General features: G+C 56.9%; 9 protein-coding genes across 9 annotated transcripts; 3 read left to right on the top strand and 6 right to left on the bottom strand.

The window, feature by feature from the left end:
* Positions 1-751: 751 nt before the first annotated feature.
* BCV69DRAFT_16287 (SGNH hydrolase) lies at positions 752-2,207 on the bottom strand. Its single transcript, XM_025489440.1, has 6 exons — positions 2,095-2,207; positions 1,946-2,015; positions 1,838-1,876; positions 1,656-1,774; positions 1,278-1,595; positions 752-1,189 (listed from the first exon to the last, which is right to left on the bottom strand). The coding sequence occupies exons 1-6, from the start codon at positions 2,149-2,151 to the stop codon at positions 1,070-1,072; spliced, it is 723 nt and encodes a 240-aa protein (XP_025351157.1). The 5' UTR covers positions 2,152-2,207; the 3' UTR covers positions 752-1,069.
* A 133-nt stretch (positions 2,208-2,340) lies between these two features.
* Positions 2,341-4,490, top strand: BCV69DRAFT_279901 (histidyl-tRNA synthetase). Its single transcript, XM_025491415.1, has one exon. It carries the CDS (start codon positions 2,525-2,527, stop codon positions 4,382-4,384), a length of 1,860 nt encoding a protein of 619 aa, XP_025351158.1. The 5' UTR covers positions 2,341-2,524; the 3' UTR covers positions 4,385-4,490.
* A 4,268-nt stretch (positions 4,491-8,758) lies between these two features.
* On the top strand, positions 8,759-9,955 carry BCV69DRAFT_279903 (hypothetical protein). The gene is made up of 3 exons (XM_025491416.1): positions 8,759-9,364; positions 9,460-9,703; positions 9,803-9,955. Exons 1-3 carry the CDS (start codon positions 8,933-8,935, stop codon positions 9,862-9,864), a joined length of 738 nt encoding a protein of 245 aa, XP_025351159.1. The 5' UTR covers positions 8,759-8,932; the 3' UTR covers positions 9,865-9,955.
* A 24-nt stretch (positions 9,956-9,979) lies between these two features.
* BCV69DRAFT_309852 (hypothetical protein) lies at positions 9,980-13,017 on the bottom strand. Its single transcript, XM_025494748.1, has 2 exons — positions 11,525-13,017; positions 9,980-11,416 (listed from the first exon to the last, which is right to left on the bottom strand). The coding sequence occupies exons 1-2, from the start codon at positions 12,590-12,592 to the stop codon at positions 10,388-10,390; spliced, it is 2,097 nt and encodes a 698-aa protein (XP_025351160.1). The 5' UTR covers positions 12,593-13,017; the 3' UTR covers positions 9,980-10,387.
* A 1,020-nt stretch (positions 13,018-14,037) lies between these two features.
* BCV69DRAFT_244460 (histone deacetylase) lies at positions 14,038-15,656 on the bottom strand (the record flags this gene model as incomplete). Its single annotated transcript, XM_025490109.1, has 2 exons — positions 14,038-15,056; positions 15,131-15,656. The coding sequence occupies 2 exons, from the start codon at positions 15,654-15,656 to the stop codon at positions 14,038-14,040; spliced, it is 1,545 nt and encodes a 514-aa protein (XP_025351161.1).
* A 427-nt stretch (positions 15,657-16,083) lies between these two features.
* On the top strand, positions 16,084-17,227 carry BCV69DRAFT_265408 (hypothetical protein; the record flags this gene model as incomplete). Its single annotated transcript, XM_025490780.1, has 2 exons — positions 16,084-16,464; positions 16,574-17,227. Exons 1-2 carry the CDS (start codon positions 16,183-16,185, stop codon positions 17,225-17,227), a joined length of 936 nt encoding a protein of 311 aa, XP_025351162.1. The 5' UTR covers positions 16,084-16,182.
* A 183-nt stretch (positions 17,228-17,410) lies between these two features.
* On the bottom strand, positions 17,411-19,124 carry BCV69DRAFT_244201 (hypothetical protein; the record flags this gene model as incomplete). The annotated part of the gene is made up of 2 exons (XM_025490098.1): positions 17,411-18,481; positions 18,576-19,124. The coding sequence occupies 2 exons, from the start codon at positions 19,122-19,124 to the stop codon at positions 17,411-17,413; spliced, it is 1,620 nt and encodes a 539-aa protein (XP_025351163.1).
* A 281-nt stretch (positions 19,125-19,405) lies between these two features.
* BCV69DRAFT_16580 (hypothetical protein) lies at positions 19,406-23,144 on the bottom strand. The gene has a single exon (XM_025489467.1). The coding sequence runs from the start codon at positions 22,810-22,812 to the stop codon at positions 19,522-19,524; it is 3,291 nt and encodes a 1,096-aa protein (XP_025351164.1). The 5' UTR covers positions 22,813-23,144; the 3' UTR covers positions 19,406-19,521.
* Positions 23,145-23,930: 786 nt separating this feature from the next.
* Positions 23,931-25,573, bottom strand: BCV69DRAFT_243498 (hypothetical protein; the record flags this gene model as incomplete). The annotated part of the gene is made up of 2 exons (XM_025490072.1): positions 23,931-25,332; positions 25,413-25,573. The coding sequence occupies 2 exons, from the start codon at positions 25,571-25,573 to the stop codon at positions 23,931-23,933; spliced, it is 1,563 nt and encodes a 520-aa protein (XP_025351165.1).
* Between the last annotated feature and the right edge of the window lie 924 nt (positions 25,574-26,497).

The raw sequence follows: 26,497 nt of genomic DNA on the forward strand, positions 1-26,497 counted from the left end.
CGTAAAGGGCGACGCAAGGGGGAAGCGCAGGGTGCTGCAGCCCTGAATCCCCCCGTCCGGTGTCCTGGCGGCAGATGAGTCCCGCGGCGAAAAGTGTTGTTCCGTTTGCCTGACTCCGCCGGACGTGAAGACGCGTCGAGCCTTGTGACTTGGCTGATCGCTGCTGACCCGAGCCCCCCCTTGCCTCACATGGCTCCGAAGGGATGGGCTACAACCCGAGCCACAATTGTCCCTACAGTCCAACACTGACAGCGACACCTTCCCACGTCTGCCCTTCTTGGTTCGGCTGTGACGGGCAGAACACCGATGATCGCGAGGGTCCAGGCCGAGAGCCGGTTTGCCAATGTTGCTGCTCGGCCAACTTATCCTCTTTCCTATCCTTGCCGAACTTTCCGCGACCGTTCATTCTGGAGCAGACGATTCATGGAGGGTAGACTATCTCGCACTGACGATCTGACATGCCTTGCGTTGCTCCCTGCAACGTTCTGTACCATTCTCGGCTAGCCCGGATACTATCGAATACATAAGCATCTCGTTTGCAAAGGCCGGGTAGGCTCTCGAAAGTGGGGCCGATTTCTGACTCCGCTCCTCTTGATGGGTCACTTTCCGGAATACTGGCCTGCAGAGGTGGGGGATGGGCCGAAAGCAGTAATCCTGGACACCCTCAGTGACGTACTGGTGGCGAGTGAATACTTTTCATACTGGTCAACATCAGACAATTGTCCTTGACAGGTCATCGCGGGTAGAATTTCCATCCCATAGCGAGGACTTCGTCAAGCGGTCGGGGTAGCTTCCGATGTAGCTGACTTGATTAGCATGTATTGCAGAGGAGAAAGGTATCGATGTGACCTATGTCACAGTGGCAACAACGGGACAACTGAATGCATTTGTCAAGTCTCGCCCCGGCCATATTCTAGAGTTCACAGGATCTTTTCAAGGTAGTACAGGCGCCGGGCATGTTGCTGACAATGATCCGGTTGCGACAGGCCAGTCGACCGCTGTCAGCGTGTTCGACGGCCCCTTTTCTATAAGCTGCGTGTCGCGACTCGACAGCGCGATACCTCCGACATCAAAGCTCTGCCGTTGCATCAGTGTCGAACGACTTCCAATCAGGGAATTGCAGACGCATGCCACTGGGCTCGAGACCGTCTTGCTGACGAAGCTGCTTGAAGACTGCGTCGAAGATGACCTGTACAGATGGGAGAGTGACTGAAGCGTCAGACCGCCTGCGCGACAAATCTCCCTTTCCATCGCCTTCTCGTCTGCAAGCAACTTACTTCGTAGCCTCGCGGAGACATGTGTAGGCCGTCCGAGTCCAGCAGGTCTGCTACTGGCTCTGCTGCAGTTGTGAACAACGAGTACATGTCTATGTAGTCTACCTTACTGCTATAGCGTGCATCTCGGGCAATTTCGCCGACAATTGTCATGTACTCTTGCTTTGCCTTGTTGTCGTGAAATGCGCGCTGGGTCACAGGTGTGGCCCCCAGCAAGAGGATGTAAGGAGGGGGACAAGTGGCCGAGGTTGCGTTCGCGGGCTCGGCAGCAACGATATCTAGTATGCTACTCAGATTGGATCTGAATTCTTCCGGCGGAACCTGATGCCAACAGCAAGTCAGCACAACGAGCTCGTCCACTTGGTGAAGGCTGGGACTCACATGTTGCTCTTGCCCCTTCTGTATCGAGTCGTTGCACCCCAGCCATATGATCACAGCTCTGACATTTACGATCGCAGCATGCGGAGACTGGCAGAATAGCTGTCGTGCGACGAAGAGAGCTGCGTTGGAAGCGTTGTAAGCGTGTGCGGATGGGACGGGTCACCAAACGAGTTTGTGCTCACCTTGGCGGGTCGTGTAGCCACTGAAACCCCGATTGAACACTGTCAGAAGAGGACGAAGCTGGCTTCAGACTCGGTGTCAGCGGCAAAGCCAGCCTACTAGGTACCCACCGTCCGCTTTCCGCTGATAAGCATGCGCAAGGCTGGCAATGAAGCCGCCGGGACCATTTGCGTATTGTGTCTGTTTCACGAGCAATGTGTTGAGTGTGAGTGCCACCGAACTCATGCGGATGTGCTTCCTCACGGCTGCATATAATCACTTGACTGTCCCCAAAGCACACAATGGAAGGATACATGGACGTGAGAGCGAGCGTCATGGTCGCAGCCACTGAGAGAGGGCCCCGTATAGCTCACCGGCGATCAACCTTGGCGGGGACGAGCGAGATCGACGGAAGTAGCACCGGAAAGGCGTCGGCACCCAGAATCTCATCTCAACTCCGCCGCGCAGGCCAGGGTCGCGCGCAGCCTCGTGCGTCGCTGCCTGCCTCCTTTCCGTACAACGACGACCTCAACACAGAAGCTGCTCCCTCCCTCTGACTCACGACCCGCAGCCAAGCCCCTTGTATGCTCAGAGCAGCGCTCATATCACGTAGAGCTCTTTGCCATCCATCGCTGCGTCCACGAACTATCAAACCTATAGCTTGCAGCGCCGCTGTTGCCTCTCCTCATCCCTCCTTGCCTATTCGCACGATGACCACTGCAGCGCTGGGTCCAATGGAGCTCCAGCTTCAGCTCGAATCGCAAGCAGAGAAGGTGCGGTCTCTCAAGACATCCGGCGCTCCCAAGGAGCAGGTCGACGAGCAAGTGGCTCTCCTTCTTGACCTCAAGAAGAGCGTCGCCTCATTGTCTCTCAGCGGCGCTCCATCCACTGCTGCCAAGAGCGGCAGCAAGCCGTCGGGCTCGTCGTCTTCAAAGAAGGACAAGGCAGCGGCATCCGCTCCTGTCAAATATACGCTGAAGACGCCCAAAGGAACCAGAGACTGGGACCCCCTCTCGATGTCTCTGCGCTCCCACATCTTCAAGGTCATCGAGGCGGTATTCAAGACTCACGGAGGAGTCACAATCGATACCCCCGTCTTCGAGCTCAAGGAGATTCTCAGCGGCAAGTACGGAGAGGATTCGAAGCTTATTTACGATCTACAGGACCAAGGAGGAGAACTCTGCTCGTTGCGATATGATCTAACAGTTCCCTTTGCAAGATTCGTCGCGATGAACCCATCCGAGTACGGCTCAATCAAGAGATACCACATCGCCAAGGTCTACAGGCGAGACCAGCCTGCAATGGCAAAGGGTCGATTCAGGGAGTTCTACCAGTGTGACTTTGACATTTCCGGTGTCCATGATCCACTGCTGCCAGACTCGGAAATCCTCCACATCCTGACCAAGACGCTGCTGGCTCTGGGGATCAGGCAGTTTACCATCAAGCTGAACCACCGTGCCATCCTAGACGGGCTCTTTGCTGTCTGTGGTGTGCCAGAGGACAAGATCAGGACGATCTCCAGCGCAGTGGACAAGCTAGACAAGTCACCTTGGGCCGAAGTGAAGAAGGAGATGCTGGAAAAGGGCCTAGACGAGGGCTCGGCAGATCAGATCGGAGAATACGTCGGCAAGAAGGGAAGTCGGGAGCTAGTGGAGGAGCTGCTGAAGGACGAGAAGCTCACAAGCAATGCATCGGCGAAGAAGGGACTGGAAGAGATGAAGGTATTGTTCGAGTATCTGGACGTCCTCGAGGTGACTCCGAGGATTTCCTTCGACCTCAGTCTAGCTCGGGGCCTGGACTACTACACTGGTATCATCTACGAAGCAGTCACCGAAGGAAGCGCTCCACCCCCCAAGCCTGCCGCAGGCGAGGAGCCAGGGTCCGCTGGAGAGGTTGCAAGTGACTCCAAGAAGAGCAAGAAGTCGAAGAAGGCCGGAGATCAAGACGACGACGATGCCTCGGCAAGCGTGGGAGTCGGATCCATCGCCGCCGGTGGAAGGTACGACAACCTTGTCGGCATGTTCTCCGGCTCGGGAGCTACCGCCAGTGGCAAGGCGCCTAGCGCTGGTCAGGTGCCTTGTGTGGGCGTGTCCATCGGCGTTGAGCGCGTCTTCTCCATCATGATGGCCCGCTTGGCCAAGCTACGGGAGCAGGAAGGAGCCGATGCCTCTTCCTCCGAGGTACGCTCAAAGGAGACGGAATGCTTCATCATGTCCCTCGGCAAGGAGGGTATGGTCAAGGAGCGTATGCACGTCGCGCAGCTCCTCTGGTCCGCTGGCATCAAGGCCGAGTACAGCTACAAGGTCAAGCCCAAGGCCCCCGCTCAGTTTGCCTCCATTGCCCGCGATGCTGTACCCTACGCCGTGATCCTCGCGCCGGACGAGTGGAACCAGGAGCAGAGGACGGTCAGAGTTAAGGAGCAGAGGGGTAAAGGTTCGGAGGAGGGAGACTCAAAGGGAGAGGTAGTGCCGCTGGATCAGCTCGTGGGCTACATCAAGGAAAAGACCAAGGATCGGTCTTCTAGCGAGGACATTCTCAGAAAGGTCATGGGAGTGGCAGACGATGAGTAGAGACCTGCCCGCTTCTGAGAATGGGGGGCCAGAGGGTGCGGATGCGGGAGCGATTGTTTTGGATGTGCGCTCGAGAACAATGACATTATCTAAACATTCAGACATTGATTGGAACGTCCGATCAGAGGCAAAAGAGGGACACTGGTGGGCGAATGACAACGTCAGGGAACGCTGAAGGGTGATACATAGTACTCAGAGGGCAAGGCAGGAAGAATCTCAGATGCAGATCTTATATTTACTGAGATCTCGCGCCGGCATCCCTCAGACAAAGACAGCATCGGTGACCTTTGAGCTCTTGCAGACGAGGATGCCGTCCTCGATGACACCATCTACGGTCGCATCCGCCAGGGCCGGTGTCGAATCGCCGCTGTACCCAGATCCACCCGCTGCTGGGGCCGCTCCATTACTGATGCTCTCCCCTCCTTGGGTAAAGGTTCCAATGGTGATCAGCAAGAAGCCTGCAGCCTTGATCGTCTGTACCAGCTCCGGTACACTGTTGAGCAAAGTCGCATCAATGGCCAGCCCAAGAAGATTGTTGTTCTTCGCAAAGCGCACCGCCTCGCTTACGCTCAGCCTGCGCGGGTCCGGCTCATTTCGGTCCGAAGGGGCAAGTACAGTCTCATCCTCGGCGGTGCGCTGTAGCCCACAATCCGAAGCAAAGAAGACGGCGTAGTTTGGTTGCTTCCAGTTCAACGCAGTGCACACCGTGGGGCTGCGCGAGGTGAAGAGGATCTTACGGCTCTGAGTGAGGTTGTGCGTGCCGGCTCGGTAGACTGCGTGCAAAATCGTGTCGACAAAGTGGTTTACCTCGATCTTGGGCAGACTTGGATTGCCCCGCACATCCGCCGATGAGGGGTAGAGGATGTTCAGGTCGATACCAATCGAAGCAGGCAGCACAGACAGCAGAGCCTCCAGAGTAACCATCTTGCCCTTCAGTGCTTGCACCCAGTCTCGTAGACCCATGGTCGCTGCTTGCCGCCCTGGCACTCTCAACAGACGACCGGTGGACTGAGCAAATTCGAGATATTGATCGCCGGTCACTGATCCGATGTAAACATCAAGACCAGTCATGGGCAGTGTGAAGGCGGGATAGACCACCGCCACACCGTCTTTCGTCACTTGCACAACTAGACGCAGGTAGTCGCCTGAGAGGGACGATGCAGTGACTACCGATGCCGAGCCTGCTGCGGGGACCAGAGCAGAGGTGCTTCCGATGGATCCTATGATCGAGGCAGACGCTTGGGGCGTGTTGATTGCTGGCGAGGTAAGGCTACCAGATTCTCCTTCTGCACCAGTAGGTGTCATACGTACGCCTCCGCCCGAAGCCGAGGTTGATCCCGGTAGCAAGCTCTTCCAGTACGTCTCCACCCTTCCCCCAATCTCTAGCTGCACGCCATCGAAGGGCTTCACAAAGTCGATTTCGAAGTTGATCTCGCCCACCACCCTGAGGTAGGTGTCCTGCAGCGGCAAGACGAAGCGCTTTCGATCTGTCATGCCTTCGAAAGAGGAAGGCAATGCGACGGCTTTGCCGATAATTTTAGATCCGAAAGTGGGTCTCAATTCCCATTCGATGGAGAGCTTCTCGAGAGCTTCCACCTGGAAGGAGAAGACCTCGCGCTCGTCGGCTAGTGGTAGCACGATGTTGTGCGGGATATATGTAGCGCTTGCGTCCGGTTTCGAGGTCATCACCAGCTTCACAGACGATGTCGAGAATTGATCCAGGCCGAGCGCGTCGTGGTGCTTGTAGAGCTTCACTGAAGAGTCAGTCAAGGCTATTGTCACGAGCGATCGTTTGTCCAGGTAGTTGTGGCCGTACGTCCGGAAGGGAATGATGGGAGGGGGCAGCGAAAGGGAGGGGATACCATCTGCTTCGAGTTCAGCATCGAGGTCATCCAGCTCCTCCTCTGCGCGAGTCTTTTTCCGCGGTGCTTTTCCAGCGCCGTTCCCCTGAAACTTTTGTGAGACCGGTGTCGAAGCCATCGTGATGTCTGCCGGCGGCTCTGTAGCACTGGCGGCCTCCAACAAGATCAAAAGGCAGTCGATATGACCCTTCCAAGCGGCATAGAAGATGGCGTTCTTGCCTTTCTCGTCGAGGGCTCCAATATTACATTGACTCTCCAGGAGAACCCGAATGCAATCGGCGTGGCCATTCTCTGCAGCAAAGAAGAGAGGTGTCCACAGCGTTCCCTTTTCGGGAGCGTCAGGATTTGCCTTGGCCTGCATGAGAAGACGAAGACACTCGACGTGGCCCTCGCGAGCTGCAAGGGCTTGCGGCGTCAGACCTTCCGGATTCGAGGTGATCTTGGCGCCCCTCTGCAGCAGCATGGCGGTAATGTCTGCATGTCCAGCTTGTGAAGCCAGACCCAATGGGATCAGATCGGTGATCTCTCGGGGCTCAACACTGACGCCGTGAGACAAAAGTATCCGCAAGACTTCTGTCCTGCCATTGATGACAGCTAGGACCAATGGTGAGAAGCCATCCAGGTCAGCAGTGGCAGCATCGACGCCAGGCTGGGTGAGGAGGAATGTGCATACATCGGCATGACCATTCATAGCAGCGTAGGAGATTGCCGCGCGGCCATAGTTGTCCCTCTGACCCACATCAATCCCGTGTTGCACGGCTGCCCTAACAAGAGTCAGATTCCCGGCTAGAGCGGCTTCGTGAAGGCACGTCCTGGAGTTGATGTCATCTACAAAGCTGAAGTCCGGCAGTGACGCATCCAGAGCTGCTTGCACAGCATCGGGGGAGCTGTGCAGAAGCGCTCGCCAGACTACGCGCGAGACGCTGGTGGCATCTTCATTCTGCTGCGCAACCCTGATCATGTCGGCCGCCTTGGTCGGCCTGCCGGCCTTGATGGCGACGCTGAGGTTCTCTTCCAGATCAGTGAGCAGATCGATGTCCTCATTGTGAGCAGCAGCAAAGTCTAGCCGCTTTTCGGAGCTCAGAGCAGAGGGACCGTCCGCGCTGGCAGAGCGACTACCACTTAGAGTCAGCGAAGGCTGCTCGGATAGGTTCTCGAGTTCCAAAAGATTAGCGGCAGCAATGTCGTTGAGCTCTGCAATGAACTCTCGATTGAAGCAAGCTAGAGATCGAGCAAGTAGTACGGGCGCGTCAGCTCTCGCTCCGAACCTCGGGGGTACCATCGGATAATTCTACTCACGCTGGACCTCCACCTGGCGAGCCAAATATAGCTCCTTCGTCTGCGATTTGGACCTCTTATCCCATTTCTTGAGAATCTTTCTGAAACCTGTCGCATTGATCTCGATGAATTGTTGCAGTTTGCTTAGGTCCTTCTCAAAGTATCTGAAGCCTTCGTACAGAGCATAGAAAGCTGGCGATTCCTTGGAAAGCTTTCCTGAGCCCCTCCTTGACATGATCAGTTTCCTCTTGTCGATCAGCGTCCGTAGCCTGACCTTGAGCTCAGCTTCCTTTTGCAAGTAGAAGGCATTGATCTGTGGAGAAGGAAAGACAGAGAGCGAACATGAGTCAGAGTGTGCCAGCTTCACGGAGATCTGCTACCCATCAGACGCCCATCGGCTTACCTTCTCCAACTCTCTTTCCAGCTTGAAGAAGAAAGCAGCCTTGTGAGCCTGCAGCTCATCTGACCCCTCGACCTTGGGCAAAATCTGTGCGTTCCCATCAGCATCTATCCTGTTGGCATCTTCAGGGATATATTCTGGTCTGACACCTGTAGCAAAGAGGGCAGCATCTCCAAGCCTGCCCTTCTCGAGGGAGTTGATGATCTTTTTGAGGAACTTGTAGTCCAGGTAGGCCGCGCTCCACCCAGGGATCTGGTTGCTCTGCAGCTGCTTCCCGAACTTCATCTCGATGGGCAGGCAAGGGAGGAGGGCGAGGGTAGGAAGGAGGGTGCAACGAGGAGGCTGACGCGGAGGCTAACTAGCCGAAGCGCCGAAATTCTCTTCCGAAGCTAGGGTGAGGTTGATTGTACCTGGCTATGACGATCCTCCATACAAGCCTAGCGCTCAGTAGGTGCCACCTGCGCGGACGCAGCGATGACAGATCGGAGGAGACCGGAGGCTGTGCTGCTTGAGGTTGAAAGAAGTGTCTGCCAGGCGTGGTGCTGCGACTTGCTTGAGCGGGCCAATACGGCGGGCGTGAGAACAAGGCACACTCTCTCTCTCTTTGAGCGCACTGCAGCGGGGTCCCACGATGAGCGCGCCGAAGAAGAGATTGGACGAAGTAGCTGAAGTGAGGAGTAGAAGGAAGAAGAAGAAGAATGGCAACGATGTCTCTTGGCGTCTGTCGTCCTGGGCGTCGGCGGCAGTGACGATGGCTTGCAATCGCCGAGGCGTGCTTGCGAGAACGTGCTGCCCCGCCTACTCCGCCCAAAAGACGACGCTTTGACGGGAAGAGTGCAGGCGGACTTCGAATTGGCTTTTGCCCTCACGACGCTGCAGCAAAGCGTGGCGCTCGAGCCCCTTTACGCGCCTCTGTACCCAACCAAGGCCAAGCGCGTTCCTGCGTAGCCCCTTGACCCAACCAACACCATCCTCTGAGCACATCCTCCCTCCCCCTCCGGCGTCTCGATGGATCAGTCCTACTGGTCCATCTCGGACATCTTGGCAGATGCTACCAAGATCCCTTGCCACTTCAAGATCGATGTACCCGGTGTAGCCCATCTACGGGGCGACCCTTCGGTGCAGGCACAGCAGGAGCAGGCCTCGCAGTCCTCTTCCCTGAGCAAGTCGAGCGCCTCGTCAAGACAGCAATACGAGGCAGAAGGGATGATCACAAAGGGTACACGCGTAGAGCTACCCTATTGGCTCGCCGAATGGCTCGTGTTGCAGGATTGTGTGGATGTGTCCTTGCCCAAGCCTTACTCACAACGGGTGCGCAATGCGCTCAATGCTGGTCCGAAGAGCGTGCAGCTTAGAGGCCAGGCCAATTGGTGGTATGCCATGGGCTCCAGATTGGGTGGACTCATGGACTCGGAAATGATCATGGAGCTACTATCTAGCGTGAGTCGTGGCCACTATGGCTGAACAGATCATTGCGCAGCCGATAGCTCACGCCTGAGCCACCCAATCCTCTCTCGCCCCTTCCCCCGTTCCAGACATATTCCGCCCGTCTACCTACAATTTACACTTCAGCTCAGCATCTCGCCTCTGCTTCGCGCGGAGCAGGAGGCGCAGGCGGTGTTGACATTGGCGACGGATCTTCCCGATCTGGGGGTGGATCATCCTCGGGTGGTAGCGGGGGAGGCAGTGGAGGTGGAAAGGCTGGCTTCGGAACCTCGGTGGGAATGAGCGCAGAGATGGTCGACTTTGTCAATGGTCTCGAGGAGACGGAGAAGATAGGTGAGTCAAGGAAGGCGGTAAAAGGACGTCCAGCTGCGCGCCTTCAGTCAAAGTGACACTCGCAGGGACTGACTTCTGACCCATGCGGACTTCCTACAGCTCTCAAAGCAGCCCTCGACTCGGCGGCAGCAATGAGGATATACCTGGCTGGGAAGAACTGAGGTCGATTGGGGGTATCACGATTCATCCACATGTTGTACCATACTTCTCACTTTGCAAAGAACTTTCTCATCACTCCAAAGTCAAAGGGAGCTATCAGAGGGTGCAAAAGGGACAATGCGAGAGTAATTGCGAGGACCAGAGCAAGACGGCCCATACAACAACATGGATACAGGGTAAATGATTGGGTAAGATGACAGTGCTGACCTAGATGACGAGAGTTGACCAAAGCAAGAGGGTTCAAAGTAGACCACGGTAAAGAGATGACAAAGACAGAAAGCAGCATGAAAGATGTCAAGTGCGTATGTTGGCACAGTAGTGAGGCGGGCGAGGCCCAAGCCAAGCCAAGCCAAGCCATCTTCCTGGGTATTGGTTCCGAATTAAAGAGTGCCTATGCTTGAGGTGACGTGATATGCGGTGCGAGGGAGTTAGTAGTGCAGAATGAGATGGAGGCAGGTAAAGGACATTGTCCTTCTGTCCAGGCCTTTTGCATTGGTCCTCGTGGTCCTCGTCGGTATTTTCCGATCAGTGAGACCCTGTGGCCTCGCTCGACTGAGCCTGCCTCTTCTGAGGGGAAGGTTCCGAGGTGCGCGAGGCACTAGCAGGGGCACCAGAACTCGTGGATGGCGTAGACGAAGGCGAGTTTGATTCCCTTGGACCTGTGAGGCCCGAGATGCTCAAAGCGCGAGGCGGTGAGGAGGATGGGCTTGCAGATGCTGCCTTGATGGCCAGACGCTCACGCATCTTCCTGTTGAGTCGATTCATTACCTCTGTATGACTCAACCTGCTCATCTCGGGTGGGGAGGCAGTGGCCTTGCCTCTTCGCTTTGCCCTGTCGGAAGACTGGGCTCGAGGCCTCTGCAATGAAGAGTGGGATGGGGATGTCGGTGGAGAGCGAGCCCTCCCTCGATCTCCTTCATCCGCCTGATCTGTCCATCTTCGCGGTCGCTTCAGCGATGTCAAGAGGGCTGGAGCGGAGCTGACGGTAGTGATGACAGGTTCCGAGATGACTTGCCCTCCTCCCTCCTGGTCGCTCGACGGACGAGAGTAGCGATAAGGGAGCGTTGGCTCTTCCTCTCGTTGATAGCGGCGAGTCGGAGACGGGCCACCACTCAACATCATGGGTGGGAGCGTGGTAGGCGGGTTCGTCGCAGAGGCCGGCGACCGTTTTCGAGGATTCATCATCCACCCCTCGGTGGAAGCTGGGGATGAAGACAGGCGCGATGCCTGACGAAGGGGAGGCGAGAGCTGAAAATAGGTAGTGTTGGGCACCGAGTACCTCGAGGACGATGACATGCTAGCAGGGCTGTGCGAGCTTGCCTCAGAGCCGAAGTTCGCCTGGTTCAGAGGAGCGAGGTAGTCATCGAAGGATCGAGCAGGCTTCGGCCTCCGAGGCGGCATAGGTAAGTAGGCACGCTGGGTAACAGACGAGCTGAGGCGATGTGGTCCGGGCATCAAAAGCTCTTGCGGAGTGTAGGGCTCGTTGGAAAAGGAGTGACCACTGTACTGGCTCTCTGATGACCTCGCCGATGCGAGTCCAGGTGTAGAGACAGACTGTGGGTAGGCAGACCAGCAATTGTGAGATAAGTGCAGTGAAGAGGTGGTGAAGTGGGTGTGAGCAGACGCACAGATAGCAAAAACGCTTAGATGATCGTCACTTACAGCTCGCGGCGTGTTGCTAGAGTATGCTGACGTGCTCTCGTCCTCGTAGCGCTGACCACTGGAGTATCTCTGAGCATGCGGAGAGGCCCTGAGCGGCCCCGTGATGATTGGCAGTGCAGGCAGAGACTGATGCGAATGCTGGAAATTTCGATCCAATGACCTTGACAATGGTTGCGGGTGTTCCGGAGGGTACATCGAAGCATAGGAAGGTGTCAAAGGGCCAGCTTCATGGCGCTCTGCCAGCTGAGAAGCAGCGGGAGGAAGATAATGCTGCCGCTGCGCCTGTCGGGATGAAGCGGTAAAGACCGATTCTGGAGCAAACATATGCGAGTGAGATTCTATAGTCCCCTGCCTATGAGCTTGCGGGTAGCCAGCAAAGGTTGCAGAGGTGGGAGGGCGGGGACCAGAAGAATGAGAGGGCCCGAAGGCCACCGTCGGAGGATCCCCTGGACCTAGGGTAGTAGGGGAGACTGTAAAGCGTGATCTGAACGCATCATCGGGAGACGAGCTCGGCCGAAAGCCTGAGCGCTGTAGCAAAGGACCAGAGTCTGCCGTTGGATGAGGCTCACCCGAGCGGCTGGGCTGGTAGCCTTCGTGAGCGGTACCAGAGCTGCCGCTCGGGTCTTGAAGAGAACGCAAGGCTGAGCGAGGCGATAAAGGACGTCGCTGAGACGGAGCAGGGGAAGATCGCTGCATGCTGTCCGGCGTGACCAGCGTGGAGGGTACCTTAGTGACTCGGTATGTGTCACAAAGGGGAGGCGGGGTTATTCTGCTTGGAAATGCGACATCAATGGAAGAAGAGTGAGGATGAGATGGGACAAAGTGTATGCTGTCGCTGGCCTTGGGTTCTCTTCGCACGCAACGTGTATGACTGCAATGGGAATGGCGAGAACAGTAGATCAAGTAAGGAGTAGAAACGAGGTCAAGTGCTGGCGTACGAGTGCGCCCCTCTGTGTGGAGATATATGAGGGATGGGCGGACAGTGGCGAGTCTCACAAGTCTACCAAGGGCCGAGCGGCGACCAAAATTCCTGTGCCGGCGAGATGTCACCTTATGGCTTGAAGCCATTCACAGAGGGCCGCCTCGCTAGCGGGAGTTGCGGGGCGACGGTCGTAAGCTTTTTCGGCACAGATGAGTTACTTCTTGGCCAAGATCGCAATCTGCTTCGGTGTCTGCTCGGCGGTGCCAGCCCGCTAGGCCGCCGCTCCGAGATTGTCGGACTCGCCTTACCTCGAGGCGCTGGCTGGCTGGCTGGCTGGCTGTCCGCTGCCTGGCCTGGAATCTATTCTTTGGCCCCCTTCCCAGTGCAGCGGAAGTGTGGCACCACGCTGCCGAAGCCCGATGTTCGGCCCGTGGCAGATGCACGCTCAAAGCTCAGCGGGCCCGATGGTGCCGTCGGCCGCCGCGGCCCGAACCCGAAAAAAGACGGCCGTTGCCGCCTCAGACGAGTCCGAAAGAAACCGACGAGGGCAGCTGAGAAGTGTAAGAGGTGGATGGACCTCACACAACTCTTGCCGCCTGAGACTCGGTTATAATTATATACAACCCCACGACCCCGCCAAGCACAGAGGCACGCAGACGGCGTCGAATCGATTGACACCTCGGCCTGGCGGACAGCAATAGATCCCTTCGGCATCTGCTCGCCACAGACGGAGCGCCACCATGGCCCGCCGCTGCTATTATCTGACCACTTTCACAGCTAGGGGGGCAAGATTACAACAGGGACCAGCGGGATGTCAGGGACAAGAATCGCCAAGGGAGGCGTTCACAGTCTCCGCCGCGGACGACTCGCCGAGAGAAGCATATGCAGCGGGGGGGCGGAGGACGCGTGCCGCTCTCAAAAGTTGCTATTCGTATGCCGGAGCGCCGATGAACTAAAGAAAGACGCCGGAACTGCTGTACCGTCTTGACAAGAAGCGACCTGCCAGAGCACCGCCGCAAAGGCCCGTGCAACCAAGGACGGAATTGAGCTAGGTAGGCCACTCTTTTGGCCGCCCTCATGAGATCGAGAGCGGATCTCAGCCACAGGGGTCTTTAGTGGAGGCTCTCCCGGCCGACACCTTTTCTGATTTGTCAGCGACACGGCGAGCGAGCATCACTCAGCTACCTGAGCTTGGTCCAGCACAGGCATATACGGCCCACGAAGTGGCCGCCCATGGCCACGCAGCTTGATACAGCCCCGCAGAGGGTACGGTCGTACACCCAACTCTATTATCAGGGCACGGTCTTCTAGGCTCGTCGGGACATTGAGAGAACTGAGAACACGGTGCATCCCGAGGTCTAATCTAAGCAGAGCCTCTCCCGCTTTGTCCGGACGGCAGGTTAAGCGAGAAGTATAATAGGGTACTAAGGCAACACTGGAGGGTGCACGCCATGAGCCGGGCCAATGCGTCAAATAGCTCCTTTCAATTGACAGAAGCGAGGTTTTGTCAATCAACCTTTCGTGCGAATGCGAATAGGCTGGGAAGTACTGTCGGGTCATTACCTGCAAAGCTAATCATATTCACGTGCGCTCACGGCAGAGGCGCTTGCCCCTCCACGGGACTGTTGTTCTCTTGCCGCTGTGCGTCATGGAGAGGTGCCATGATGCTCACTTTCGCCGGATCCCCCGAAGGTGGGGTGACGCCCGAGCCATTACTCTTATCTTTACCGTCTTCCCCGTGGTCACGTCGGTCTCTCCGTCCGCCCTCGCCCTCGTCCTCGCTGTCACTAAGCTCGCCACTCTTCTGTACTCGCCGATCCCGTCTCCTTTGATCTTTGCTCGCCCGCACGTCCATTGCGTCATCTCCCTCCTGTATCCTGTCTTCGTCTTCGTCCATTGCATCATCGTGAAGCATGGTTGGAGCGACATGACCTTGAACCGATGGGGCGTGAGCAGTATGGCGAAGATTCTCAAAGATCTGAATCTTAATTTTGTCGAGATACTCGCGGGTATTGAGATCTTCCATATTATTAGGCCGCACGTCCAAATTGTAGTCCGGTCCAAAGTACTCGTAGTACTCGTTTACGGGCACCTGAGAATTTAGCTCCTGTCCGGCGGCGAGTCCGGTCTCGAAAGCCCAGGCTCTGCTAACGTTCCTCATGGTGTATCCTCCACCACCAAGAAGGAGCAATGGTAGACCAAAGGACTTGACAAATTCGACGCAATTGGCATGGCCTCTCATGGAAAGGTTGAAAGAACCGATCTTGTCCCCCGCCAGAGAGTCAGATCCACATTGCAACACGATTGCTGAGGGTTGATAGAACTCCATGATGCGGTTGATTACGGGCTCAAAGATGGACTTGTAGTTTTCGTCGGTGATGCCGTCTCGCAGAGGAAAGTTGCACGAGTAGTATCTCCCCTTGTTGAGGCCGATGTCTCTGACTTCGCCGGTACCAGGGAAGAAGTCTCCGTATTTGTGGAAGCTACATGTCATGACACGGTCAGTGGTGTAGAAGGCTTCCTCGACACCATCACCGTGATGAACATCAATGTCAATGTATAGGACTCTTGGATGATACCGGAGCAGCTCCAGGATTCCCAACACAATGTCTGTAACGCGGGAACGCGATCGAGTCAGTCCGGACCGTTCGATAGTACCGAGAATCGCATCTGCCGATACTCACCGTTGATGTAGCTGAAACCGCTCGCTTCACCCTTTTTAGCGTGATGTAGCCCTCCTGCCCAATTGATCGCAATGTCACACTTGTCTCTCGAAAGTCGCGCCGCTCCCTCCATTGAGCCACCAGCCGAAATAGAGCAATACTCGAAGAGGCCGTCAAAGACCGGACAGTCGTCACCGACGTTGAATTTTTCCTGTTCACGAATGTAGTTCTCAATGGTGTCTGGCGAGACTCTGCTGAGGAACTCTACATACTCATCGGTATGGAACTGTGACATCTCTCTCTTCGTAGCTGGCTTGGCTCTGAAGATTTCCATCTTCTTGTACAGTCCGTAGTTCATCACCAAGCTGTGACACATCCTAATCCTGGTAGGCTTCATGGGATGGCCAGGTCCGTAGTGGTAGTTACCAATATCCGAATCGAAGAAGTAGCATACGCGCTTCGGGGGCTGGTTAGATGAGGTGGGCCAGTGGAGGGGGTCTGATGCCCCCAGACTGCCCGGAGCAGCCGGAGCTGTCGCTGCAGACATTTTGCTGCGGGTCAAGGGGGAGTGTCTGGTCGGTCAGACGAATATACGAGGTCGGCAGCCAGAAATGAGGCGAGGCCAGCATGGTAGCTGGGCCATTATCCATGTCCGGCTGTAAGCTCGCCCCCCGTCTCGTCAGTATGCATTGACTCACTATACTTCGAGCCCCGCGGCAGTTGCTTACAGGTCCAGTCTTTTTTACGGTCGATGGTAGCTTGCCGTCGTTGTCTAGGTTGTCGTATGAGCCTTTGTCTGTATGGAGGAAAGAGGGCGTAGGATGGACGATGCACGGCTACCTGCTCCCCGGACGTGGGCGTGTCTCTTTCCGCCCTGGAGGGATTCGTCGTCCGCCCGTGCGTCCGTCAATGCGCGGCAAATTTGGCAAAGCGAGGCGTCCAGAAATTCCACCTCGCAGCCATTGGCAGGCAGGCAGGCCACCGCCAAGGCAGCCAAGGCGGATACCACTCCTTCCCTTTCTTCTCACCTTTGCTCTTAGCAGCTTACTCAACCCTCTGATACCTCATCCGACATGCCACGAACAAAGCGCTCCAAGCTGGTGTCCCTGACAAGGACTTCCAGGAAGACAAAGGAAGACAAGTCGACCCTGATCGACTCCCTCCGAGCCGCCTCGGATGAATTCGCCTACGTATGGCTCTTCTCAATCGGAAACATGAGGAACAACTACCTCAAGGAGGTCAGGAATCTTTGGGCAGGAAGCAGGATCTTCTTTGGAAAGAACAGAGTCATGGCAAAGGCATTGGGAGAGACTACGGAGCATGAGCTCAAGAAGGGCTTGGCAGGCATTTCTCAGGTCAGTAGAAGGAACACGAGAGGCAGCCATAGTTCCTGCCTCGAACGGAGTGTAGACTCGATAGACATTGACTGCCGCCGACGGCTTTCTCAAACATTCTCACTCACAGCGCTTGTCCGGCTCTGTAGGCCTCCTGTTCACCGACTCGCCCCCTGCAGAGGTAGCAGACTGGTTTGACACCCACGAGAGGAAAGACTATGCTCGCACTGGCAACCTGGCAACAGAGAGCGTCACTCTCCCCGAAGGACCCATCATGGCCCGCTCTGAGCCTCCTGAGACATTGGCAGGTCCTCTTGAGCCTCAGCTGAGGAAGCTGGGCATGCCTACAGAGCTCAAGAGGGGAGTGCCTACACTGAGGCAAGAGTTTGTGGTCTGCAAGGAGGGCAAGAGGATCGATACCAATTCCGCCCAAATCCTCAAGCATCTTCTTATCCAGCAAGCTTCATTCAGGATCGTACCTCTGGCTTACTACGATGGTGCCAAGGAGAGCGTGACGGAGCTGAGCCTGACACCAGAGCAACAGCTGCTGGTGCAGCAGGCTAATGGCAAGGACGACGAGGCTGTACCAGGAGAGCGGAAGAGCGCTAGGGTGAAGAAGCCGAATGCTGCCAGGAAAGAGGGACAAGCAGCAGCCAAGGCCGACGCAGTGGCCATGGATGAGGACGAGGACGAGGATGACGAAGATGACGATGGAGAGAGTCTGGACGAGACGGGAGGTGATAAGGTGACGGATTCCATGATGCTCCCGGCTCATCTTCGTTGAGCTCGCCCCTGCATAGCATGTGTCTCCCGGTCCTCTCTACTCGTCACGATTTCATCATGTCTAGCTGTACAATTTCTATATCGCTTCTATCACCCTGAGGTATGCGTGACAGTACGGTGATCCCAAGAGACCAGTCGCAAGCGTGCAAATGCGCCTCGTTCCCAACTCTCCACCATAAGTGTCTCAGTCCCCCATCCCATCATTCGATCTCCAGTAACATCTCACTTCGTCTCCAACCCTCACCAGCCCCTGTCCCTTGGCTGCTCCCGCTTTCTCCTCAGGAGCAGCAGGCACACCATAGACTCCAAAGCAAGGTCCCTTCTTCCCTTCCTTGCCTGCCACGATGCTCGCTTTGCCTAGAGGTAACCCATCAGGCCCAAGCGGGTGGACTTTGACCTCATTGCGACTGCGACGCAGGAAGGCCAGGGGAATACTTACGTCTCGTTCCGCTGTGATGGGGTCGACGGCGGTGAGGAGACAGCGCTCGCAGTGTGCTGAGAGGTGTAGCTGGAGCGGTACAGCGCTCGAGGAAGATTGTGTTGGAGGCTTGCTGTCGTTGGCAGAGCTGGACGTAGTAGCGAATGTGTCGATCTCTAGCATGGTCCACTTGTCCTCCTCCCAGGGCTCGATTGAGCTGGTGCCCGATGCACTGCCGCCAGTGATGACGATGTTTGGTCTGAAGCGCAGCATGCTCAGCCATGGAGCAGCCGTCTTCTCATCAGCAGAGGTCACCTTCTCCTTCCAATTCTCCGCTTTGAAGAGCTTACCACCCACCCGTGGACCGCCCCTTCCATCCGTCGTCTCATCCGAAGCAAGGACGGCGTCTCTGATCTGCTCTTGAAGAGCCTGCAGCGACTCGATGCTTGCGATCAGGAGCGGATACTCGTCCTGAAATTCGATCCCCCTCGGCTTCCTCAGCTCGTCCATCTCCGAGCCTGTCTCGTCTACCAGGTCTGGCCGCCTGTAGAAGGGAAAGGCGTCCCGCTTGGGACCTTGCGGATCAAATTGTATGAGATGAACCGGGTAGCCGAGGAAAGACGAGAGCCAGGAGCTTGGAGACAGAGAGGCTGAAGGGTCGAGACACTGTACGATGCGGCCGCCAGCTGTGTCGCCCCACATCTCGATGGCGGGGAGAGTGGCCCATGACTGGTTTACGTCTAGTGGGATCTTGATAGGCTGCAGGTCCGAGCGGGCAAGTGATGAGATGGAGAGAGACAGATGATCTGACTCGATGCCTGGCTGGATGAGAGTGAGCTGAGAAGGTGTTACATATAAGAGGTGTTGGTATCAGTAAGCTATGTAAGTGCGGCTTGCCTGCCTCGCTATTCCCCTCTTGATCAAAATTCACCTTCGGCTCCTCTCTCAAGCTCATCTTGTCCCACTTGCCTTGCTCACCAGCGGCGACCTTCCCTCTCCGTACTATCATCCACCTGCGATCAAGCTCCAGTCCTTTCCTGCCAATATGTGCCTCCTGCAATTCGACGCCCGCACAGCTCTTGATCGGGTAGACGATCAAGCTATGCACTTTGGCTTTGCTGACCTTTCTACTGCTCTTGCTGCTGCTACTGCTTCCACTACTAGTCTTGGCATCCTTTGCTGCAGGAGGTGAAGCCACGAGAATCTTACGAGAGCAGGCTAGGATGATGATCAGCAGCATTAGGCCTGCATGCAGGATCACTCCATTGCGGCAATCCGGGTCATCCCGTAGGCATTGGAAGCGGTCCACTACACGCTGCCAAGGCGGACCTCTGCTGCTGCTGCCTCTCGAGGAGTAGGAAGAGCCAGTTCCAGAAAGAGAGCTCCCAGGTGAGGCTCCGAAGCCTGCAGGAGGTCGTCCGGCTGAGTATGCATCTGCCAAAGGTCGGCCGTCTAGACCTCGATCGCTGCCGGCGAACATGGGAGCGTCAAAGGCATGGCCGTACTCGTCGTCTTCCTCGTCCAGCCCGGAGTCGGCCGCTCGTCCATGGAGGGACATTTGCGTTGAAAAGACGACCGCAATGCAAGAGGTGAGACGATGGGAGAGACGTAAGACGAAAGGAGATCCATGAGGGTATGCTATCATCGGAAACGAGCCACACCTCTGGCGGAAGTAGCTAAAGAGATGGCCCGCGGCCAGCAGCGCCCTGCTCAGTCTTAGCCCACGATGCAGATGTGCTGAGACAATGACATTCTATAAATTCGAACATGATGATGGTGATAGTGATGCAGATAAGAAAAAGAGACGATGGCGACGCTTGATAAATACGGGAACAGCAGCAGGACCCTTGAGCCCGCTCACAATGTCTCTGACCACCTCACGCAGCGAGGTTGACCCTCACATCCACTCCGCTGCACCAAGCGGCCCATTCAAGGACGCGAGCAAAGAAGCGCAATGCCTCGATGGTCTTGTCAAGCTCGGCCAACTCTGCATCCAGCATCTCCTCCATGGCGCTCGGACCGCCAGTGGTGGTAGAGAGGGTCTCTGCCCTGCGAGAGGAGCGGGACCGGACCCCAAGGGAGCGGAGCGAGCCCGCGGGGGAAGAGGGACGACTGGTCCCGAAGCTGGCACGAGTCAAGGCCCGAGGCAAATGGAAGCCTCTCGATGCTGGACCGGGAGTAGGCGCTCCACTGTTGCTGCTACTGCTGGCAGTAGCAGGTGGAGAGCTAGTCGTTGCAGCCGAAAGGCTCGGAGAAGTGGCAGGCGGAGAGTGGGTACCAGAAGCACCCGGAACCGCCGAGGAAGAGGTAGACGACGCCAGCGAAGACGAAGACGATGCTTTCCAAAACTTGGACTTTTCAATGTGCTGCTGCAACTTGTTGCCGGTTGCCGAAGTGCTGTTGTACCGTGCTGGCTGCTGGCCTGAGATGTCGGCGGATGAGGCTGCTGGCGAGTCGAGCGCCAGTGCGCTCAGACTGCCCTCCATTGTGTCCACAAAGTCCTCATCTCCAGAACCTGCTGCAGCCGGGAGTAGCCTCGGGCTTTGAGCTGGGGAGCTTGCGACGCTTCCTTCGTTGGAGTTTGAAGGTTCACCCCTTCCGTCCGAAGCTGTTGTCGGCCTCGAAGAGAAGCGCAGTGCTCGAGGGTCGCCGTGCAGGGAAGGGTCTGACACAGCTCGAGGGGTGGCTTGAGAGGCGTCCAGGAGCATGGCGGAAGAGTGAGCGCGGTGATCCGATGCTTCGCGATATGCCTGAAGATCAGCGCCCTTCGCTGGTGTTGGCGTCGTGCTAAAGTCATCTGCAACACTTTGCATCCCGCTGCCTCCGATGCGTACCGGCATGCATTCAACGGTAGCGTTGTCGTCCACACCCACTTGCTCTTCATCGTCCCCATTATCCTCGCTTCTTCGACCCGCTTCTCCGGACGCAACACGCCTCTTGGCGACCAGCTCAGCTCGCCGGGCCTGATACGTAGGCCAAAGAGTCTGTACTTCCTTTGACCACCGTTGTACGGCAGCTTGAGCCCAAGTGCCACCGCCAACAAAGCCTGCAATGCTCTTCTCATACTCGGCCCAGCTGATGCCGAAAAGGGCCGGAGGCGAGGAGAGGTAGCCCGAGACGCCAATCGCAGAGCCTTTGAGAGACGTAGGCAGACGGCAGTAGGCAATGTGCAGGAGAAGCAGAGGAGGAACAGCTTTAAGGGCACGGTACTGCGTAGGCTCGAGGTGCCGAACAGTCGCAGCAGCAGGTGCTACGCTGGTGCCGCTACCGGTGCCGTCAACAGGCATGGCTCCGCCACGTGGTGATTTTGCGACGCCGCGGTCCAAGGTAGCCTTGAGCCCCTCGACGTTGGAGTCGATAGTCTGAATGACAGTGATTGTGCTCTTCAAAGCCTCGAGGGCCTCGGCCAATGCTTGGCGCGCAAGCTCATCTTCCTCGTCCTCTTCTTGAAGTTGCGCGTCTTCCTCTATCTCCTCGTCTGCATCGGCACGACTGAGCTCCGCCGCAACAGCGCTGAGCGCCTTGTCTGAAACGAAGCCTTTGCAGAAGCGTAGCGCCATCTTTTGAAACGCCTGAAGGTCGTTCAGTTGAGCTGCCACGGCTTTGTGTACAGCAGGAGTCGACGCCAGACTCAGACCAGCTTTGGCAAGCGCCGGTGTCGTCAGACTGTCCGCACCAGATGTTGCCGAGGGTGTCGTCCGGCCACCGTTGGCAGCATCGGCCGCGCCTGGGGAGACGAGACCACTCAAGTTGACGTCCGACTTTCGATGACGTGAAGCTCCCACGCTGGACACACTCTTGAGTGCAGCAGAGATCTGACTCGGGCTTGGGTTTCGCTTGGACTCATTGAGGTGTTGGTGGGGCCCAAGACTGGCACCTCCCCAGAAGCTTGAGGCTCTGCTCGGCGTGGCAGCGGCACTGCTTGGGACAGCGGCAGACGCAGCTTGCTCAATCGGTCTGGCAGTGATGACGAAGAGCGCCTTCCAGATGACGTGCACTGCGACAGAGATGAACCAACCCTCCCCATCGTCGCTCGTCCTTGCTTCAATGCGCGGTACGAGGAGCTTGCGAGAGCCTTCCAGCCTTCCTTGCAGCTCCTTCAGCCAATTGCCTGCCGCCGCATCTCCTGCCAAGCCCACACCCTTTGGAGATGCTACGGCGCTGCCAGGAGGATTGACTGGTGAGAGGGGCGGAAGTACAGGCTCCGTGACACCGAGATTTGGCGTCATTGCCGGAGATCCTCCCGAAGCGAAGGGCTGTCGTACCGACTTGAGCAAAGAAGCAGTCAAAGAAGTCTTGACGCCAGTGAGGACCGGCTGGATGATGTGCAAAATGGTAGTCTCCATCCTCTTGCGGACTGGAGTCAGAATCTCAGACACGAAGTTGGGCATGCCCTCCCGATCGTGCTCGCCCTCGATGCAGCCCTCTAGCGCGTCCTCTACGATCCATGTCAGCGTCGCTAGCCCGAGATTGTATTCGAGAGCCGGTGAGATGTGGATGCCCTCCTTGGCTGTCGTCGGCATGATCAGGGAAGTCGGATCCTTTGCTACAGGAATGAGGAGCCCATCGATACGAGTAGCAAAGAGAGTCAGGGCTTTGAGGGCAGCTCTTGAAACAGCGCGTAGGAGGTATGCGTCGATTCCCCGAGCGTACTGCAATTCTGCAACGACGGTCTGAGCAATCTCCTGGATCTTGGCGCGATTCGGCAGATGCCTCCCCTCGTAGACGATCTGGTCGATAGATGGGATGGCAGATCTACCAGGAGCGTGTTTCGTCACGCTGGTCATACCGCTCGAGAGTGGCTGACTCTGCGGAACAGTAGAAGCAAGGGACTGGTTGACCAGTTCGGAGAGCCGCAATGAGAAGTTGTACAGATGCGAGGCATCAGGAGTTGGAGGCGGGGCCATAGCTGTCGAAGCCGCACTTGAGCCTGCTGCCGCCGGGGGAACACCAGAGGACGACTTCTTTCCAACCGCTCCGGACGCTCTGGTCATCCCGTTCGCAAGGGCCATCCCAAGGCCCTTGCCAAAGCTGCCAACCCGTTTGGGAGGCTGTCTCCCGTTTGGAAGCGATGTACCGTCCGTCGCGACGGTCGCAGGAGACTCTGTACGGTGAGGCATACCGTCGGACCCAAGATCTCGAGACTGGGAGCCGAGTCTGATGTTCATGGCTGTCCTGGGACCCTGTGATCGCTACGACGCCAAGGAAGATGATTGACTCGTATCTAAAGAACGCTTTGCAGCCCTTTGCTTGAGGAGAGGATGGAGCTAGGTCGATGCCGTGGTGTGGATGTCACTCAGGGGGATAGGTGAGAGAGGCGCGCGGTCTGGTGGGATTCTCCAGAGACGCTCATCAGTTGGCTACAAGGCTCTGACGGATGGCTGAGGGCAATGATGCAGTGAGAAATGGCCTCAGAGTACTTGTAGGAGTAAAGCAGATTGGATTGTACTCCCTTTGTTGATGGTAGGCTTGCTTCTTGCTCCTTAGGGCGGTCGGTCGCTGGAGTCGAGGAAGAGGATGAGGTTGAACCCACCGAGAACCAAAGCGGCTCGGCAGATGGTAGATGATCCGTTCAGAATGGAAGCGTTGTAGGCAATATTACTAGGGTCAACCATAAGTTGGCTAGAGGGGAAAGTACGCTGATAGAAGCGACTTTGTATGCGATGCTAGCAGATATCGAATGAAAAGGGGCGGCGAGGCGAGGAGGATGCAAGGCCCGATCGAGGATGTAAGACACAGCCGGGGGCAGCAGGAGTGGTACTGTAGTCTACTACTAGAGCTCGAAGAGTCTATCGAGCTTGCAGGGCAAGTGAGACTGTTGTGGGGTTGATCTATGGTCGGCGAGGAGTCACGGGGGCCCGTATCAGCGGAGGTCTGGCCCCGCCCAGGGCTCGATGAGAAATGGGGCGACGAGGAAAAAGCCCCGCGCGCAGGGCAGCGAGTGGGCGTCCGGCGGCGGGAACGTGCCCACCGCACAGCTTTGCTCTTGTGCGGCTTGAGGTCGTATACGAGACGTCATTCATAAGGGAACCACACAAAATGGTCGCAGGAGGAAGACTTGTATTCCATAATGTCATGTCGCGATCGTTGCAGGAGGGGAGATTGGAGAGCCAATGAACAAAATGAGCGTGAGACGGAAATGATACACATGATGAGAAGGGAGGCGGGGCTGAAGTGAGGGATAGCGCATGGTGCGACAAGTCATCTATTGAGAAAATCTAGTAGAGCTGTCGAAAGAGTGGAGACGGTGACACAATGGACAAAAAAGGGACAACGAAAAACTAGCTTAGAAGACTCGACCGACCTTGCCAGACTTGTCGCGGACATTGGCCTTGAGCTCGGCGCGCTTGTCGATATGGTAGGCTTGACCGGGAACAACGTAAGCGGTAGCCTTGGATGAGACGGACTTGCGTGCAGAGACCTGGGCTGCCAAGTCATCGTTGAGCAGCGACGAGTTGATCTCGGACTTCTCGACCTCACCCTCCACCTTCTCCTTCTCGGCAAGCTGGTAGCCGCCGTCGAGGACACCGACCCTCATCATGCTGAGCAGGTTGTGTGCTGCATTGCTGTGGTCATACACTCCACCGTTGAAGGCAGAGGTGCAGTCCTGTCCGATACGAGCAGCTAGCAGGTGGCGACCACCAGGGTGCTCGTCGAGGAAGGAGGAAATGTCGTGGATGAAGCCGGCGACGCAGACCAGAGGCCTGTTCTTCGACTCGTCCTTGAACTCATCCCAAGAGATGACGGGGAGGTCGTTAGAGCTCTTGGGCCACGAGAGGGCTTCTTGCTTCTCGTGTGCCTGCTGCAGCTGCATGGCAAGCTGACCCTTCTTGATCTCGTTGTCAGGGAAAGTCTTCAGGTGCGAAGCAAGTCCGAGTGCCTTCATGGAGCCAATAAACCACTTGGTGGGGTCGTACTGGTGCCACTTGATAGCGTTACGGTAGTCCATGGGGAACTGGTGGTGGAAGTTGTGGTAGCCCTCACCGACGGTGACGAGAGCGGTGATGAAGTGGTCTCGAGGAGTCATCTTGTTGTCGAAGCTGGCCTCACCGAGCCAGTGGGCAAGCGAGTTGACACAGAAGGTAGAGTGGTGGACGAAGACGAGACGTGCGACGGCGGCGTAGAAGAAGCCGCCGCGCCAGTCACCCCATCCGAAACCGGCGACGGCGGTGGGGAAGACAAATCCCATAATAAGGATGAGCGGCAAGTAGAACTTGTGCTGGAACTTGATGACCGAGTTTCGGCGCAGATCAGAGATGTCGGCGACACCTGGCTTGCGGCGGGGCTTGACGATCATCCATCCGAGGTGCGACCACAGGAGACCGTTGTGAGCTCCGTACGGGTCGAGGTCGGTGTCGGTGTAACGGTGGTGGGCACGGTGGCCACGGGCCCACCAGTGAATGGAGCCCTGAACAGCGCCGGTACCCATGAAGGCAAGGAAGTATTGCAGAGGAAGAGAGGCGGTGTATGATCGGTGGGCCCACAGACGATGGTAGCCAGCGGTGATACCCAGACCGGTGAAGAAGTAGTAGATGAAGGACCAGATGAAGGTCTTCCACGACAGAGGAGTGGTGAACATGCCGTAGATGGCAAGGAGAGGTGTGACAGTGAGGACGGTAGCAGAGACCCATTGGATCTCGCTGAGCACATTCTTCCACTCGATAGGAGGAAGGGGTGGCTCACGTTCGCTGCGAAGGAGAGTGGCGGGAGCAGAGGTCAGTATCTGAAACGTCGCAACGGGCGTCGATAGCAATCGGTGCACACTCACAGTGTCCTTGTCACGTAGTCGTCAGGGATGGCACCGTCGGCGTGCTTGACACCGTCAGCCTTCTCCCACTTGTTGGAGACCTTCTTGCGGCCGCCAGTGGATGGCACAGCGACTCGCTCATCGTCGGAAGCATCCGAAGCGGGTGGGCTGAGCTGGTCCATAGGAGGAGTCTTGAGCCCGGAGGCCTTTTCGTCGGACGAAGCGTACGACATATTGGAGGTGATGAAGGTGAGGTGTGAGGTGCGGGGGTGATCAGTCAAGGTGGGAGGGTGAGGTGGAGATGGTGGTGACGATAAGGTGACAAAGGGCGACGTTGAGCGTTGCTTCCGACGTCTTATACTGTTGGGGGAAGGTGCGAGGCACAAACGGCGCAGTGTGTGCGTGGCGGCGTTTGAAACTAGTTCCGGCAGAAGCCTGGGTGCCGGGAGTCGCCGCTGCCTTGGCTGCGTTGCCGCCCCAAGGAAAGCGCTTCTGCCTCTGGCGCCCACAAATAAACCTTTCAGGCGCGTTTCCCGGCGGAGCTGCCCTGCCAGCCTCCACCCATCCACCCCTACCGACGCCGTGCCTCGCCACAGCACCAGCACCCAGTACTACAGTGACTTCCATCCGCGGAAGCCACCTCTCCTCTGCTCCCCTCAGAGGTCGCTTACCGACGGGCGACCCACGATCGCAGACGACGGTGGCAAAAGCGTTGTTTGGCGAAAGGCGTTGAAAACAGAACGTAGTCGGTCGTGACGCCCGCTGCCGAACCCCGAATCCTTCGACGTGGCGGGTCTCCAAGTGGCGCACATGTGAGATCTGACGGCCAAGGCCAGACTCAGGAGTCTCCTCGTGCCAGCGTAGAGGAATGAGTGGTACCCGGGCCCCCGGTCATGTGTCTGCGACGGGTCGCGACGGCTCGAGTGCCCAAGAACGCTGGGGTCCGCGGAGCGCGCTCACGTTCGAGAATTTCTTGAGCTCCGCGGAAGCTTCCACATGCCTGCACGCAGGCGCACGCCCGCGTTTTATCAAATGTGCGTGAGAACCCTGGATTGGTAAGGACTTATCGCAGCAGAGCTCACGCCCCTCCTTGGCCCAAGCAGTGT

The sequence above is a fragment of the Pseudomicrostroma glucosiphilum genome (assembly GCF_003144135.1).
Source record: "Pseudomicrostroma glucosiphilum strain MCA 4718 unplaced genomic scaffold BCV69scaffold_1, whole genome shotgun sequence".
Lineage (NCBI taxonomy): Eukaryota > Fungi > Basidiomycota > Exobasidiomycetes > Microstromatales > Microstromataceae > Microstroma > Microstroma glucosiphilum.

What these genes read in the sequence shown, in the direction of transcription:
- BCV69DRAFT_16287 (XM_025489440.1), bottom strand. Translation starts at nt 2,151, where the DNA reads ATGACGCTCGCTCTCACGTCCATGTATCCTTCCATTGTGTGCTTTGGG. An exon ending in TGTGCTTTGGGGACAGTCAA is followed by an intron (nt 2,016 to 2,094) that starts GTGATTATATGC and finishes CTCGTGAAACAG; the next exon opens with ACACAATACGCAAATGGTCC. An exon ending in AGAAGGGGCAAGAGCAACAT is followed by an intron (nt 1,596 to 1,655) that starts GTGAGTCCCAGC and finishes TGTTGGCATCAG; the next exon opens with GTTCCGCCGGAAGAATTCAG.
- BCV69DRAFT_279901 (XM_025491415.1), top strand. Translation starts at nt 2,525, where the DNA reads ATGACCACTGCAGCGCTGGGTCCAATGGAGCTCCAGCTTCAGCTCGAA.
- BCV69DRAFT_279903 (XM_025491416.1), top strand. Translation starts at nt 8,933, where the DNA reads ATGGATCAGTCCTACTGGTCCATCTCGGACATCTTGGCAGATGCTACC. An exon ending in TCATGGAGCTACTATCTAGC is followed by an intron (nt 9,365 to 9,459) that starts GTGAGTCGTGGC and finishes CCCCCGTTCCAG; the next exon opens with ACATATTCCGCCCGTCTACC. An exon ending in CGAGGAGACGGAGAAGATAG is followed by an intron (nt 9,704 to 9,802) that starts GTGAGTCAAGGA and finishes GACTTCCTACAG; the next exon opens with CTCTCAAAGCAGCCCTCGAC.
- BCV69DRAFT_309852 (XM_025494748.1), bottom strand. Translation starts at nt 12,592, where the DNA reads ATGGCTTCAAGCCATAAGGTGACATCTCGCCGGCACAGGAATTTTGGT. An exon ending in CTAGCAACACGCCGCGAGCT is followed by an intron (nt 11,417 to 11,524) that starts GTAAGTGACGAT and finishes GCCTACCCACAG; the next exon opens with TCTGTCTCTACACCTGGACT.
- BCV69DRAFT_16580 (XM_025489467.1), bottom strand. Translation starts at nt 22,812, where the DNA reads ATGAACATCAGACTCGGCTCCCAGTCTCGAGATCTTGGGTCCGACGGT.